Source organism: Protopterus annectens, chromosome 7.part0 (genome assembly GCF_019279795.1).
Source record: "Protopterus annectens isolate FY-2018-M chromosome 7.part0, PAN1.0, whole genome shotgun sequence".
Taxonomy (NCBI): Eukaryota; Metazoa; Chordata; order Ceratodontiformes; family Protopteridae; genus Protopterus; species Protopterus annectens.
The window spans coordinates 1,567,030,529-1,567,043,123 of NC_056739.1; the positions used below are offsets into that span (position 1 = coordinate 1,567,030,529).

Consider the following 12,595-nt stretch of genomic DNA (forward strand, 5'->3'; position numbering starts at 1 on the left):
GCTTTTATAAAAGTGCCTGCTTCTTTATTACATGTTTTCAAAAAAAAAAAAAATAGTAGTATAGATTTAACAGCTGATAGCAAAGTTTCAGTTCACAAATCAGAATTGAGGATGGTAAATTTAAATGTTTCATTTTGGGTTGTATTAATCTTAACATAAAGACCTGTACAAAGTGATTGCGTTGTTTTGTGGATAAATTTTGTAGTGCATGGAAATTATAGTAATAGTTCAGATGCCATTTTGATTGAAATGTATTTTTATGTAACAGATGTGGAATGAGGCTGCTGAATCGACTTCCCTGTGGAGGTATGATATTTTACTTTTTCTTTTCTAAGAGTGTTTTTTTTAGAGTTGAAGTTGTATAAAACTGTTTCAGCAACCCTAAATCATATTAAGTTATGTCTTGATATTTGTGTTGTTTAACTGGCTGTACCACAATGTTGGCTGCAGCCCCTTGTTACATTACATTGGGACCTAGATTTAAGTATTGCCAGACAGAAGTGCTACTTTGTTTTCACCGACATTAAAATAACTTGTCTTGTAAATATTAACATTTTAAAGATAGTTCAAGAACCTACCAGTTAGTGCTTATGTCACATTGTCTAATTTATTTTACTTAAAGCATGCATCTTCATCTTGTTTCGGGGAGAAATTGCATATTTAGTGATGCACTATATTTGCCAACAAAAATTGTACAGGAGAATGCTTAAAAGCAAACTCTGAACTTGTATACATGGATTGTGGTTATGGAGATATTATTAATGCAGGTTAAATGGGCTATATGAGTTAGTTATATCAGTTAATGTAGGGCCACCCCATTGGTTATTTTAAAGTTATTGAACCAGAAGCAAAAAAAAAATCTGTTGCAATACTGCAGATGTTATAATACCTACTATAAGGCACGTAAAACCAACAAGAGTTGGTACTGAGAACAGTACCATTCCTGGGTAGGAACACTTCTACCAACAGAGAGCTACTGTCTCTGTCAAGTTCAGTCTTTAATTGACTGGTTGACAATTGTACATCACACTTCAAGACATTTGGCATTGCAACTCACAACTTAAATGAGAACTACAGCATCTACACAGCTTTTCCTGATCCAGCAATGCACTTTTGTCCCTTCAGGAATATCCCTGCACTGCCACATATAAATAAAGCATGAATTCATTAACAGTTACTTTCTTTGTGTGACATTTCTATGCTATCATGTCACCTTAGTGCACATGTTGATGGCTTTACATGATATTTTGCTATATTTTATTCAAGAATTTGTCTCACTAGTTCCTAATTTGATAGCCTATTACGTTTTAGATTTTTTTTCAGCTATGAAAAGACCATGTACAGCAAGACTTTTGTGGCCATACATTCTTTCTGTCCTACTAGACCCATAAAATCTATGGAATCTCTGGGGATGAAGACATACTTAGAGGTTTCCAGCATTAGCAGCATGGAATCTGTTACTCTATAGAAACAAACTGGCTTTATTCTATAGAATCAAAAATGCTCAGCTATCATAGTTGTGGGAGCAGCTCAGACCAGCAATACAGGAAACTTGTTATTGGCTCATAGGTTCCCAGGTGTGTAATAGGTTAACGACCACTGGGGACATTTTAGGCCTAGGTACCAAACCAGGGATGAATTTTCTCTTCCCCATCCAGTTGTCCAAGTTATACTTGAATTGGGTTATGGAGGAACTCTGCTTCACATTGATGGAGAGCCTGTTACAGAGAAATGGAGTAGTCTCTGAGATACATAACTGTCTTTTCAGTGGGTCCTAGTTATGTCACAGGCAAGATTTAAATCTTTAGAATGGGTAATTCTGATGCTGTTTGTTTTGCAGATATGCAGGAGGTCCATCCGGGTGAGATCTGACAATACCTTGTATGCTGAGTATAGATCTCCCCTCAAAGGACTGTAAAAGACAGAATACATGGATAGGGCTTACAGGCGGTCTGCACAGGACATGTTACTTATGCCCTGCATTCTTTTAGTGAGGAACCTCTGTGGACATTCCAGCTGTTGGATATACCTGGTTAGGTACATACCAAAAGGGGCATTATACTTGATAGGTCTAATGAATGCTGAATACAGTGGAATAATGTCCTCCTTGCAACTAGATACCATACCTTGCTTTATAAGTTGCACAACAGAGAATGATCTCCTCACTGTTGTAGACACATGATGGTCAAAGGCTACATAACTGGATAGGTATGTTCCCAAGTCCCTGACTGTTGGGACAACTCTTAGTGGTGTGTTGTCAATATGATAGTTACCAGGGGTGGATGACTTCCCAAAGGATGCTGTTATGCATTTATTGGCATTTAGTTACAGTCCATGGCTCTAACACAAGCTATTTGTCTGTATCAGTTCTTCCTGGTGAACATTAGTGTCAGTGGGGGGTTTTATGCTTTTTCCTAATTTGCAATCGTCTACAAATTTAGTCAGCCAGAGATCCTTGACATTGGCATTGATTTCAGGGAAGTAAATGCTAAAAAGGAGTGATTCAGTGACTGATCCCTGAGGGACTGTGCTTGTGACATGCCTTTTTGTAGAGGTGGACTCCCCAGTTCTAATTTCCTGGGTCCTGTCTTTGAGCCAGATGGCTATCCACCAGGTTATATAAGGGTTTATACCTAATCTCTTGAGTTTATCACTGCTCAATGTAACAAGTGCAGTAGTGTGTCAATGCCTTGACCAGGTCAAGGTAGGCAGCGTGAACCATTTTGTTCTCATCCATTGCTTTGGTGACCTTCCCTCCAGCAGGTTGAGTAGGCATGACCTGACCATGACAAAACCAAACTGGGTTTGGTACAGTGTCTGGAGGATTCCTATGTCATTATTTATTATTTCCATGGCTTTGCATATGAGACTAATGAAACTTATGGGTCTGTAGTTTCCAGGGTCAGTAGATGGTCCACTTTGTGCAGAGGGATGATTGTTGCTGTTTTCAATTTGTGAGGCATGAAGCCTGTTTGGAGGCTACAGTTAAATAATTATTCCAGAGGGCCTTTTAGGTCATGTTTCATGCTATTTAGAAGCCATCCTGGGATATTGACTTGGCGCATTGATGCAATGTTCTTGGCTTAAGAGAGAGCATTGAGGATCTGTTCCCTAGCAGTAGTAAGGTGTTATATTTGATGGTGTTTCCTGAAGGGCAGTTGAAGAGGAGTGAGGAATAAAGTTAGAGCTGAATTTGTCTGCTAGTATGTTTGCTATATTTTCTGAATGAGTATAGGCGACTCCATTACCAATAAGATCTGCATGCAATTAATTGTGTATTGCCTTTGAGGTAGAGGACATAGCTAAAGAATACTTTGTGGTTGTCCTTGACCTGGGAGGCCAAATTTAACTCAAATCTGGCTTTGTCTTTGGTAGACTTTATTTGTCCTCTGAGTTGTTTGTTTACTTTGATGAGAGTTCTTTTATCCTGCTGGGTGCTACACTCCAAATGTTTGCCATGACTTCCTTCCTTCTGTTATACAACCTATTGATAATGTAATTCCACCAGGGTGGCTTGTTTTTTGAGTTAGTTCTGTACTTCTTCCTGGTGGATACAGTTGCCTGTATAGCATTTTTATGAACAGTTCCACATAGACTGTAGTGTTCTCGGGGTTTATGGCGGCTTGAAATTTTGCCAGGTTATCACTTAATAGTAGGAAGTTAGCCTTAGAGTAGTTCCTGAACATTGCTGTGTTAGCTGGGACTCTGGGTTTTAGTTTTACTTTGAAGTAGACCATTCTGTGGTCTAACCTAACCAGAGAGGACGTTACACTAGGGGGTGTGCAGTACTCTCCTGTATTAGTGAGGACCAGATCCAGCATGTTTGCTGCCTAGGTTGGCATATTGACGATCTGCTCCAGGGAGTTTGTATTTACAAAATTCAGGAATCGCTGTGCCTGTATGTTTGATATTGTATATGACTCCCAGTTAATACTGGCCCCCATGAATATGGTATTGGGTTTGATGGTTTCCAGTAATCTTAAATGCGTGTTATGGATTTCCTGGGTCATAGAGGGGGACCTGTAGCTTGCAAGAAAGTGGTATGAGATTTTGCCTATAATGGTTTGAAAGTGGAGAAGCTGAACTGCATCATCTTGTTTGGCCAGCCTTGAGGCATATTTATTTTTAATGTAAATCAAGACACCTCTGACTTTAGTCCCTGTCTTGGTAGAAGATGATTTAAATGTGTGGAAGGCATTATAGCCTTGCACTGCTGGCGTGCTTTCTGTGGCTTTAAACTATGTCTCAGTGACTGCACAGACATCAGCATTCTCTAGGGTGAGGAGAGTGTGCAGGGAGTGGAGTTTCTTGTTTAGTCTCCTAGCATTGAGTAGTAACACCTTTTGATTTTCTGGGTTTTGATTTTCTAATTCAAAAGTACTTTCAGTTTGGCATTGCCTAAAAAAGGCAATGTGGGCAGGACAATGTTTTAGCTAATATTCGAAGACCTAGAGGGGAGAGGTGCAGGCCATCTCTGGTAAAGCAGCATAGTTTGTTGATTATCTCTTTCCATGGCAACAGATATCGCACCCCCTTAGAATGACACCAGAAACTAAACCAATTATTAAATTCAGTCATCTTTTATTCATATTGTGGCATCATCCTTGGAGAAATTAAAATGCTGCTCAGTACTAGGCTCATACCAGCATGGGACACATATTTCAACAACTCCATGATGGCTCTCTTCATATAGTCTAGGGAGGTACGTCTCGTCATTTACATCCACATGAAAAATATGTGTGTGTGTGTGTGTGTGTGTGTGTGTGTGTGTGTGTGTGTGTGTGTGTAATATGTGTGTGTGTGTAATATGTGTGTGTGTGTGTGTGTGTGTGTATGGCATATATATATATATATATATATATATATATATATATATGTGTGTGTGTGTGTGTGTGTGTGTGTGTGTGTGTGTGTGTGTGTGTGTGTATGGCATATATATATATATATATATATATATATATATATATATATATATATATATGTGCGTGTGTGTATATCTATATATATATATATATATATATATATATATAGATATATATATATATATATATATATATATATATATATATATATATATATATATATATATATATATATATATATATGGGTCCCTATGACTTGGTCGACTTTTCATTTGGTCGACTGTTTATTTGGTCGACAGTTCATTTCATCGACAAGCATTTGCCCCCTACCCCAATGTTGTGCGACCCTGGAGTTGATATATATAGTTAGGGGGGGTGTGGGGGGCACAGCCCCCCACATTGGGGGTGTGTGGAGGGTGAAGCCCCCCACCTAAAATGCTTGTCGATGAAATGAACTGTCGACCAAATAACAGTCGACCAAATGAAAAGTCGACCAAGTCATAGGGACCCATATATATATATATATATATATATATATATATATATATATATATATATATATACTTTCTATAAATGGTGTGCTCATTTTCTTCCCTAGCTGCTCTAATTTCTGCATATCCTCCTAATCTGACTTAATAATACTTTATTCTAATGTGAATTTCAACTTAGATCTGCATATACAGAAGTACATATATTTCAGAAATGGGAAATAATGCCAGTATACTAAGTGTCCAGGTTGTTCTTAAAAATATGTAAACTAGTGGCGGATATAATGTAATTTGGTATTTTGTTCCATGCATCAGCTACTCTCAAAAAGAACCAATTAGTACACCCCCATTCCTATATAATCATCTGCTTAAGTTGACTGATGATTCTCTACTGCTTTTTGATAACACCAAACATCGACAGAGGTAGTTATCTCTAAATGCTGTATATAGCTGAATAAGGTCTTCTCTTAAATGTTTGTATGAGACACTGCAAATGTGCAGATATTATAGTCTTTCATAATAACTTAAATTTTCACATCCATGGATGCCCTTGGTATATTTCCACTGCACTCCTTCCACTTTACTCATGGTTGTTTTCTTATAAGGTTTCCATATTATTGTTCCATACTCAAGTGTGGGTCTCATGTAACTAACAAGCAATGATTTTGTAATTTCTGATTTCCTAGAGTTTATACATCTTTATATAGGTTCATAGGTAGGTACTAGGCTATTTGGCCATAGGGCCTATATAAGTCTAGCCAAAAAGGTATCCTGGCTTTCGCTACCCAAGAAAATTATTTTCCGGTGCCCCTGTCGAGCAGAGCCACAGAGCTGATCCCCAGGGTGAATTTCCTATTTCCCATCCAGTCATCAAGATTTTTTCTTGAAGAGTGCTAATGAGGAGCTTTGTTTGATATAGATAGGTAGTTTGTTCCAGAGTATGGGAAGTCTCTGGGACAGGAGTCTATCCCTTCAGCATGTTCTGTTTATTGTGGTGACAAGTTTTAGGTCCCTAGAGCGTGTAGTTCGGAGGGATTGGGATTTCTTTAAGTGGAGCACATTCAATAGCTCTGGATTTGACATAGCTTTGTATGTTAGGCAGAGATCGCCTCTGAGTAGGTGATGTGCGATGGAGTAAAGCTGCAGTTTTTTGAGACGTTCTGCATAGGGCATCTGTTTGAGGCCGGTAATTGTCTTTGCGAGGTATTTCTGCAGCATTTCCAGTTGTTGTAGATGTCTTGTGAGGTACATGCCAAAAGGGGCATTGTACTTCATAATGGGTCTAATGAGTGATGAGTAGAGGGGAACAATGACCTCCTTTCTTGGATGAGAAAATTTATGTGATGAGGTGTGCCACGTAGAAGGATTTCCTGACTACTGTGGCGATGTGATTATCAAAGGAGAGACTACTGTCCACCTGTGTCCCAAGGTTTCTTATCACATTTTGGTGTTAAGTAGACTACCACCTATGTGGTAGTTCATGGGTACAAAGTTTTTACCAAAGGGGATGACAATGCACTTTTTGGCATTGAGCTTGAGACCATGGCTTTGACAGCAGGCATCTGTCTCAGTGAAGCCCTTTTGTAGGATGTCCACATTATTAGGAGTTTCAATTATAGCTCCTAGTTTGCAGTCATCTGCAACCTTCATTATTCAAAGACCTTCTGTGTTAGCCTGTACTTCAGAGAAGTAGATACCAAACAGAAGAGGACCCAGGACTGAACCCTGTGGTACTCCACTTGTCACTGGTCTGAAGTCAGATTTGGAGTGTGCTACTTTCACAGTGTGGGTTCTGTCAGTGAGCCATTTGGCAACCCATCTTGTGACATAGGGATTTATACCTAATTTAGTGAGTTTATCTATAATTCCAGAGTGGGGGATGGTGTCAAAAGCCTTGGTGAGATCTAGATAGGCTGTGTGAACCACCTTACCCTTGTCTACAGCTTTGGTGACTGCTTCAAAGAAGTCCATCAGGTTTAGGAGACATGATCTGCTTTTTACAAACCCAAACTGGGTGGGGTCCAGAGTTTGGAGATTACCAATGTCTTTGTAAGTTCCGTGATGATACATTTCATGGCCTTGCAGACCAGGCTCATCAGGCTAATGGGGCGGTTGTTCCCAGGGTCCATGGTGGCTCCCCCTTTGTGGGGTGGGATAACCGTTGCTGTGTGCCATTCACTGGGCACAAAGCCTGAGGTGAGGCTATGATTGAACATGGTGCTTAGGTGGGGTGCCAGTTCATTCTGTAGTTCGTGTAGAGCGCAGCCTGGGATGTTGTCAGGTCCCATGGATGCTGTGTTCTTGGCTTTGGAGAGTGTGTTTTTTACCTGTGCAGCCGTGATTACAGGAACTTTGCATTCTTCCGGTATAGAGATGGGCCCTTTAGGGGTGAGAGGGGGGTAAAGTTAGCACTGAACCTATCTACCAGGATGTTGGCAATATCAGTTGGTTCTGTATATTTAGTGCCATTGTGCTGTAACTCATAGCAGATCTGAGTGTTGCCATTGAGATTCTTGATATAGCTATAGAATGCTTTGTGGTTGTCTTTAGAATCAGTGGTGATTTTGTTCTCGTAACTATCTTTGGAGTATTTTTCTGAGGGATCTCAGCTTCTTACTGAGGCAGACCAGGGAGTTCCTCCAATCATGGGTTTTTACTCTTTTTTGCAACAGTTTTTTTCTTCTGTTGTAGAGTTTGTTTTTCGCAGGGGACCACCAGATTGGCTTCCTTTTTTTGGAGGATAGCATCTTGTTTCTGTTAGGGATTGCATGATCCATGCAGTCATGTAAGTGCTTATAAAGTGCATTTGTGACATTCCTTGCATTAAGCATTTGCATAGGATTCAGCAGTCGTACCTCTATTGTCCGTCTGCATGGGTGTTGTGAAGTTTGCCACTTCTGTCTTAAGAAGTGTGAAGTTGGCTTTGGAGAAATTTTTTACAGTGGTTTCCCTAATGGGGGGTGGGGGCGGGATGTGGATGTCAAGGGTGATTAGCTTGTGGTCGGATCTGCCAATTAGGAACTGACCTCTGGTGTGGAACACCAGTCACCCATGTTGGTGATGACCAGGTCTACGATATTGCTGCCCCTGGTGGGGGTGTGGATAAGTTGATCCAAGGCATTGGAATTTATGAATTCCAGAAAACACTGAGCAGAAGAGAGTAGTTTTCCCAGTTAATGGTGGGGTAGTTGAAATCGTCCATTATTAGGGTGGATACATTTCCAGTGTATCATGAAATGAGGAGTGGGAATCCTGGGGCATGGTGGGGGATCTGTAGCAAGTTACAATTTGGATTGCGGTCTTGCCCAGAGTTAGTTGCATTTGGATAATCTCGGATGCATTATACAACCTATAGTTCTATAACTATCATTAACTTGATTGGTTGATATGGTTTAGAAAAACTCAAAACTAGATCTGCCCATATACCCAGATCCTTAAATTTATCTACAGTTTTAATCACTGTGTGCTGTTTTAAATATTCAGCTTTCAATCTATGTCTCTGAAATCTCATATGGTTAGTTTTTGATGTATTTATTGGCATATTATTCTCCTGTAGCCAAATGGTCAATTTAGTCAAGTTCCTCTGCAGATATACCCGATCTGTAACACATGTTATCAGTTTATCCATTTTCAAGTCATTTGCATAAAGACTGTAGAACACCTCAGTTGACAAAGATAGATCTGAAATATACAACCTAAACCAGTATGGGCCTAAGACAGAACCCTGTTGAGTTCAGCTGTCCAATTGCTGTATGATACTTGCCATGTCCTCTTTGTAAACTATGCACTATCCGTCCTGTCAAAAGTATATCATTACCTAGTTGTTCTAATTTATTAATCATTTTTTGTGTATGACCCTATCAAATTCTGAAGTCTGTATCAAATGCGGAAGTCTATATAAATTGCACCACAAAACAATTTTTCATTTTAGCTGTTATTGTATTGTTATAAAAATCATCTTATAGGTGGTTACAGATCTACTTTCAATACATGCATGCTGATGTTTATTTTATTTATTTGATATTTGTTAACCAGGATGGTCAAACTGGGCATAACCTTTTTTCAGTGGAGGCCCAGGGAGAAAATCTCCACAAAAAACAACAGTAAGAATACAATGAGATACAGAGAAGACAAGCATTTAAAAATTTAACAATATCAGCAGTAATAGTAATATCATCAGCAGTAATAATAATAATATTATAAGACTATAATTAAGGAGATGGAGAAGATAACAGAGAAGCAAAAGGAAGGCAGTAGGAAGGAAGCAGAGCTAGAGTAGGGGAGGAGTTCAAGTTGGATGATTACAGAGACAAGACCAGGTACTATTAAGATGCAGTTTTAGTGTTTTCTTAAATTCATGAACATTGGAGATATTTCTCAAGGTTCTACGAAGTTTGTCCCAATGGGAGACAAGAGAAGAGCTGAAGAGATACTGGCCAATAGATTTATTAGGTTTATAAATTTGAAGTAGATATTTATCAGAACTTCTGAGAGATCGAGGTGGGGTGTAAAGAGAGATAAGTGCTGAGAGACTAGAGCAGTTGTAGTGTTTATTCAGTATGGAATGAATAACTCGAAGTTGAGAAAATAAGAGTTTTTTAGGAAACTCTAACCAGTTAAGTGACTTCAGAGCTAGGCAATGATGAGATTTGAACGACAGGTCAGCAGCGACTCTGGCTACTTTATTATAGGTAGATTCTTATTTGGAAAGAAGAGAAGACTGTAGATTAGTTAGGAGTTGTGAGCCATAAAAGAGATTAGGAAGAAGGAAGCCATGGGCGAGTGAGATTCTAGCGTCAAGGGTGAGGAACCTTTTATTTCTATACAATAAACCAAGCTTTTGGTGAGTTTTCGTAATGCATTGTTGTACATGTAAGTCAAATTTGAGCAGATCATCTATGGTCACACCAAGGAGCTTAGTATGAGTTTCAGGGGAAAGGAAAGTATTATTTAATGAGGAGATGGTAAATGATGATTTCACGTGGTAGAGGGATTTTGGGAGGAAGAGGAGGAGTTTTGTTTTTTTTGCAGTTAAGAATGAGTTGATTGTTAGATAGCCAGGATTCAGTAAAGTTAAAGGATTTTTGTGTGATAGATAGTAGATATGTAGGGCTCTGAACAAAAGAGATAATAGTGGAGTCCTCAGCAAACTGAATGAGGGAGGACTTGGGACAAGATTGGTATAGATGGTTAGTAAAGATGTTAAAAAGTAGGGGACCTAGAACTGAGCCTTGTGGAATGCCCATATTAATAGGGAGAAAGGCATAGAGAGTAGATAGCCATTTCACAGATTGCATCCTGTCAGTAAGGTAGCTGTTGAACCATGAGATAGTAGAAGTGGATAAGTTGGGTTGGGCTAGCTTGGAGAGGAGGATGGAGTCCGAGACATTGTCAAAGGCTTTAGAAAGTTCTAAGAAGAAGCAGGACATAAGTTTATTGTTATGTCTAGCTAGACAGATAGAGTTGATAAAAGAGATGAGAGCAGTGGTTGTACTGTGGGAAGGGCGAATACCATGCTGGGTTGGAGTAATCAGGTTTTCTTGGATAAAATAGGTTAAGTTTTGTTTGTGAACACAATGTTCAAGAATTGTATGGTTTCAAGTGCCAGCCTCTCCAGTTCTGGCAATAATTTATCCAAAATAACTGTCTATTATTTTTCCACAAAATGAAAGTAAACGTATGGGTCCATATGACTCTGGCTTTGTCCTACTTCCCTTTCCCTTAAATGTAGGTTTAACAAGTTTATGTCTCTAATCTTGAGGAATTTCCCCATATTTAAATGTCCTAGTAAATAAATGTAGTGCTACTGTAAGTTCATGCCAAAGTACTGTCAGGTCATTATTACTAATTCCATCTCCTTCCCATGCTTTATTTGGGGCTAGTTTGTTTAGTTCTTTTTCAATATAATCTAATTTGATTTCAGTATCTGAGGTCACCTGGATATTGGTAGGACATTTTATCACCCCCCCCCCCCCATTTGTGGAGCCAAACTGCTTTGCAAAAGATTTTGTAAACATAGTCATAATCTGTTGTGCCTGAGAATACATTTTACCTAAAAATGCACTGACTCTACCCTTGCCCAAACCCTAACAGACCTCCCAAACACTCTTATCCTGTTATTAGCCTAACCCCTTAAGTATCATTTATTGTCTACTTTTTGTTCTTACTACTGTACTGTGTAATTTGAACTACATGTTGATTACTGATAGATAATCTACTAGTGTAACATTATATTGTAAAATTCCTGTATTGTACATCTCTCTATTTTTGTACTTGTTGGAGCTTTTCTCCCCGGGCCTCTGCTGAAAAACAACCTGTGTCCAGTCGGAATTTCCCGGTAAACAAATGCAATAAATAAATAAATAAAAAATAAATACATTTTAGAGTCTATACACAGTTTATCAATTTGTATTTATTTACTTCAACCACTTCTTATGTTTCTATAAAATGGTTTCTTGTTATACTCAGTATCCGTATATAAAATTTCTTCAATTTTTTCTTGATATGTTCTCACACTATATTTATTTTATTTTCTGTCCAGCTTGTGTATTTCATTTCAGAGTTATAGTTCAAGCTGTATTCCTTTTCTTACAGCTTTTGTCTCTCACATTAATCCAGTATCTTATTCTTATGGAAATATAACCTCTTGACACTGTGTGTCTAGATTCTGATGTTAAACTTTTTTTTTTTATATTTTGCATTCAAACAAGTTCTCTTTCAACACTTGCCACATTCCTTCTACAGTTTCTCCAGTAAATGCATCATTAAATTAATTTTACATAGTGACTGCTTTGCTTCCATATAATCTGTTCTTAATCTTCTGAGCATTGATTTAGATTTTAGTTTGGCAGAATTATCTATCAATAGTTTAACAGCTATAACCCCATGACCATTGCACATCAACTGTGGTAAAACTTGACATGAAGTGACAGTCTTTCCCTTAGTAACACAAACAATGTCTAGTATGTTCTGTTTCCTAGTGGGCTTTTTTATAATCTGAAGCAGTTGCTGTTCCTGAACATATGCTATAAATCATGTCCTTACTAATCTTGTTGAATCAGTATTATTCCAGTCTGATTCTGGTAAATTTAAGTCCCCAGCCATTATTATTCTCCCTCCTGTGTTTCATGCAAGTTGTTGTTGTTGTTGTTGTTGTCTTTCATCTTTTCCCGGTTAGGGGTCGCCACAGCGGAACTCCGGTCTGCTAATGATTGGCAGTAGATTTTCATGAACGCTAAGGTGCCA

The 12,595-nt window shown here is 38.6% G+C and overlaps 1 protein-coding gene across 3 annotated transcripts in view; it reads left to right on the plus strand.

Annotated features, from left to right (window-relative positions):
• FBXW12 (F-box and WD repeat domain containing 12) overlaps positions 1-12,595 on the plus strand; it is a 1,108,462-nt gene that overhangs the window by 130,669 nt on the left and 965,198 nt on the right. Inside the window, exon 2 of one of the 3 annotated variants that reach the window (XM_044078114.1) lies at positions 269-306. The exons of 1 other annotated variant lie outside the window; for it this stretch is intronic. In XM_044078114.1, coding sequence (XP_043934049.1) covers positions 269-306 — 38 coding nt within the window. Of the gene's footprint in view, positions 1-268; positions 307-12,595 lie in introns of those variants that run through there. One more of the 3 variants, XM_044078115.1, reaches the window with a different exon arrangement.